This window comes from Penaeus monodon, chromosome 12, assembly GCF_015228065.2.
Source record: "Penaeus monodon isolate SGIC_2016 chromosome 12, NSTDA_Pmon_1, whole genome shotgun sequence".
In the NCBI taxonomy this organism is placed as follows: domain Eukaryota; kingdom Metazoa; phylum Arthropoda; class Malacostraca; order Decapoda; family Penaeidae; genus Penaeus; species Penaeus monodon.
Window position 1 is genome coordinate 21,292,549 of NC_051397.1, and position 5,000 is coordinate 21,297,548.

The window sequence follows — 5,000 nt, forward strand, 5'->3', positions numbered from 1 at the left end:
TCATCGGAGTCAATCACGTGCACCCACTCGCTGCCGCCCTTGGCTTGCTCCGCCGCCTGGCTGCTCTGAGGCGGCCGACTGGCAGGGAAATGAGGCGGCGGCTGATATCTTGACCCAATGATGTTGCTAGTAAAGAAATAAACATATATATATATACATAAATATGTAAATAAGCGATATCCAGTGCTTCACTAATGGAATTAACTAACATAAGCATGGAAAAAAAAAGTAAGTTGCCTGTCTAAACGTTTAGCCTTTTAAAGAGTAACTTCCGTCTTAGTTTTTGGCCTTTCTTCGTATGGTGATGCCGAATCTGCAGAGTCAAATAATTCGTATAACCGTCCAGTTTGTACTTTAGATTTTTTTAAATATAAATATGTATCTGCTACTGCACAGTGATGTGGTACACACCAGAACATTCAAGTTCTGGAATTTGTGTATGGTTACTCATTTACATTCTGGAGCAGTCATAAAACGGAGCATCTACTTAATTCTTCGAAAACTTACTTTGGCTTTACTACATATAACGTGAACTACATATATTTTCACTTTTAATTATCGAGTTACTTTTGCTTTTATAAAACCCTGTTAAAACAATACATTTGGAAAAATTACTTCTGAAAATTACGATAATTTACACATATGTTGCTTCATTCTGTTTAGATATAAAAGTGATATCATTTCATGGCATTCTGTCAATCTAATATTTATTGACACCAGAAAATACTGTTACATACTACTTACATTGTTTGCCGAAAGCATAGGGAAAGGTACATGTCCTCCTTAAGATTAGGGAGTTGGTAACTTGACCTTTATCCTCCCAGCGTTCCCATGTGGGAACATACTTTTGAGATTTTTACTATTTTTTTTTACTATTTTCAAAACTGTTAACATCCTCGGATACATCATAGGGACAAGATCTGACAGCATTCAGTTACTCAAGATCTTGGTCTTTGCACTTGGCATTGCACGCTTCGAATTTTTTTTGCCATTTTTGAACATTGTAATAACTAGAATTTAGAGAGCACCAAAATGGTAACTCATTTACTACATTGAATTTTTTTCTGATTAACAGCTCATGTTTGACCAAAGTGAAGAGAGTGGTATCAATAATAACAGAAATGTAATCAAAATAAAGTATAGAGAGGACATGAAATTAGATAGTTCCCACAAGGGAACACCAAGATTTTGTTTAAAAAATATTACCGAAGATATATTTCACATACACCTACTTTCACACACACACAGACACACACACACACACACATTGAAGAGGACAGTTCCCGAGATGGAAACGTTGTAGCACTTGCTCCTGACAGTATCGATCAAAATGTTGAAAGTGATATTGAGGATGCCAATGACAAGATGATTAATGATGAGGAAGCGTTTGAATCGTTCGTTCGTTAGAGATTTGCGAAGTTCTGGCTTCGCCCGGGCCTTCATACATATGACCCGGCCCGTGTCAGCTATTTATGGCTGTCTCATTTTATTTTCTGGCACTCTATGCTTACCGTGGTGGCAGCTGTTGAGGGCGGACCTTGTCTCAGAAATTATGTGTGCTCACAATTCTGTAAGTAATGTACCAACGTGGCGTTTGGCTCACCGTCTGGCTCATGTTTGTGTTCCTTGGTGTCTAGATGACCTTTGAAAGGAACTGAGCTGCCATTAGATCAATTCGTGATTCCAGGGGGAGAAGGTATGCCTTCATGAGGAGGTTGAGGGCCTTCGTCCACCTTGGGACACCCAGAATGATCCTGGCAGCTTCATTTTGGACCTGTCTCCAATTTTACTCTTAATTTTGGATTTGCGGCAATCAGGGAGACCGATAGATAGTCCACAATGGGACGGATGGCATGTACATAGAATGCTCCTATGAGTCTACCAGTAATTGCTCTCACGACAGACAATCTTACTTTGGTTTGGTCAACCAAGTACAGGACCTCCTTTTTAAAGGAGAGGGTCCAGTCAATCATTACCCCAAGGTATTGGAAGACCTGGACACATTCTAAGTCCATTCCCTAGATTCTCAGACTTGTGCCTTGAACATTTTGTCTCAGAGCCATGGCTTTGGATTTGGCTGCAGAGATCTTTGATCCTGTCCTACAACACTCCTCAGATACAAGATCCAGACAGCGCTGGGCTTTACTTAGGCAGTGTGCTCCAGCGGAGATGATTGCGAGATCGTCTGCATTGGAGATGATCTTGCATCCTACTAGAAGGTGTATGTTGAAAATGCAGGACATAGACTGAGGACCCCACCCTATGGTGTTCCATTTTTTAGTGGCATGTGCTGTGATAGGTGATCCTGAAATCTGACTTTGGCTGTTTTGTTCCTGAAATAACTCACCTTTCCTCTGATTCCCTTCTGAATCAGGGTCTCCTGAATAGCAAGAGGATTGGCTATTTCAAAAGCCTTCTCCAGGTCTAGGAATATACCACAGAAGTGATAGTGCTGATTGTGCTTAAGAGCATGGCTATGCTGTGTGCTGTGCTCATGCCCCTTGTGAACCCATGGAGGTGTTCATGTGGGGGTCCCATTTTTGTCGGTTTAGTACCATTCTCTCGGCCGTCTTGCCCAGACAGCTGAGGAGAGACATAGGGCTCTTTTGGTTTTAGGACAGGAGCTATCTCTCTCTGGAGTACAGTGGAAGTTTCCCAGGACTTGTTGATGAGTTGCAGGATGTAAGCTCACCTGCTAGTCCTAAGTGGGAAATGATGGGGTACAAGATCCCATTGGGGCTGTGCAAGAACTGTTTTCGTAGGTTTTTCTCAGTTCCCTCAGAGAGATGATAACATTTGCATTATTGGGTTTGGCTGCCCTTTCTCTGATATGAGCAAGTCTGCCTGGTTGTAGTTGTTGGTTTGCCCTCAGTTCAGCTGTCAGACTGCTGCTACTTGTTCTTGCAGAGAACTTGGCACCAGTTTGTTCCAGCCACTTTTCCTGCCTGACTCTTATGGCAGTTTCCTTGGTATCCCTGACTGCTTCCCTTATGAGGGTTAGGTTGACAGGGGATCTTTGCCTTCACAAATGTTTTCTACACATATTCACTCTGTGGTTGACTTCCTTAATTTTGTCATTAAAGTACCATAACTCCTGGACCATGGCCGAGTTTCAGGTACAAGTCTGTGAGGCTGCTTATTTTATGGCACTGATAAGTCTGGCTTCAAGCACTTCCACGTTTTCACTCTGCGGAGATTCACTGCTTCTAAGACAGTGGGCCAAGGCATTGTGAAAGGTTTGCCAGTTGGCCTCGTCTGTTTTCCAATTTGAATTTGCTTATGGCATTTGGGCTGGTCCAGTATCCATGAGGGTAGTAACGGTGGCATAATGGTCACTTGTGGCAGTCTCATCGACACACCATCTAATTCTCTCTGCCCAGAGCCACAGTGGCCAGGGTGAGATCTAGGACCCCTCCTTTGGCTCTTGGCTGTTGAGAAGAGCGATCTCAGGGAAAGTCTCCAGCACGTTGGCTATGTGATGGCCTGCTGCATCTGATGCCCTGCAGGGAGCCAGGATGGGGTGGTGTGCACTGAAGTCTCCCCCTATGATCACTCTGTCTTGTGCTGCAGTAGCACAGACCTGGCTGATGTCTAAGCTGCTACAGCTTGGCTTACTGTACACATTGTACAGCTTGAGGGGGGCCCCAGCGAAGTGAATCTCAATGGCAAGAGATTCAACATCGTCTCCACAATGCGGTGCATCGGCTACCGCGACGCAAGGGATTGTTGCTCTGACCAGGATGATCAAGCCTCTTTTGCCAGCTGTGCTTGGCAGCATGAAGAAATGATACCCTGAGGAGCGAAGAGTCCACTCTATTGATATTCCTTGATCGCACTATTGTGTGGAGGATGGTATTCTTTGTATTAAAGCCATAGATGTTCCACTGTAGTACACTTAGATTGTGTGTCATGATGTTACTTGGTGATAGTTACATCAGAGACGTCTTTGTATTCAGATTCAGATTTTGTTATATTGGAATCCGACAACTCCATGGGTCCACTGGGAGGTGGAGAGCCTTTGGTAGCTTTGACTTTTATGAGTTTAGCTTTTCACACTTTAGGCTTTGTCTGATTTTACCTGGGTGGCCTGGGTTAGAGTGGGGAGTCTCGTCCTAGGTTGAGGGTGGGGCTGCTTTGGCTCTGTTCAGCTTCCTCCCTTTCAGGACTGAAACAGTCTGGGCCATTGCCATCATGGCGACTGTGACTGTCTTCTTTGCCTCCTCACTCAACCTCCCCAAAGTTGTTGCTACTGCAGTGACTACAGCAGTCAACAGCAGATTCATATCTTCCTCATCACATAAGAGATTATCGTATCTTGGGAAGGCTTTTGCCGTGCTCTTTGAACCTTTATTCCTGTGGTTCTTTTGTGTGCACATTTGAAATGGTTGGACACTCCTTTTTAATGGAGATATCCGTGTCGGCTGTGGAGGAGCTTCCTTCCTTTTAGGAGGTTGGGAAGTCTTTTCTCTTTTGTTCTGTCCCCAGGCAGGAGTGCTTGGGGGAGTAGGAACAAAGTCTGGTCGCTTTTTAGCAAACTCTTGTCGCCTGAGAGCCGCCTCTTTCCTGGCAGAGCAAGCCAGGCTCCAGCCATGATGCCCCTTGGCACAGGTGGGACATTTGGCTCTTGTGTCCCTTTGGCCTTCTTTGTGTGTCTTAAGGCACACCTTGGTGTTGTGTTCCTTGCTACAAACCCCACATTTAGGCTTGGCCTTGCAGCTAGCCTGGTGTTGACCGTATCTTTGGCACTTAAAGCACTGAAGTGGCTCAGGAACATAGGTTCTTAGGCTGAAGATACCCCAGTTACCCACATCAAGGGTAGTGATTGGGGATCCTTTCAGGATCACCAGGACTTGCCTGGTTGGGCTCTTCCCTTTCGAGATTCAGGAAGCCTCCACGACCTGTGGTTGTGACATGATCAGATCCACATCATACAAAAATGAGAAGCCAAGTACCACCATCCTGACTCTCCTATTGTCGGGATTTAGTGGCAAGACACATAC

At 44.6% G+C, this 5,000-nt stretch overlaps 1 protein-coding gene across 1 annotated transcript in view; it reads right to left on the bottom strand.

Moving 5' to 3' along the window:
• The window catches only part of LOC119579654, a 7,709-nt gene that overhangs the window by 371 nt on the left and 2,338 nt on the right, over positions 1–5,000 (bottom strand). The window contains exon 2 of the mRNA XM_037927566.1: positions 3–126. Within this exon, the coding sequence (XP_037783494.1) occupies positions 3–126 (124 nt within the window). The remainder of the gene's footprint in view (positions 1–2; positions 127–5,000) is intronic.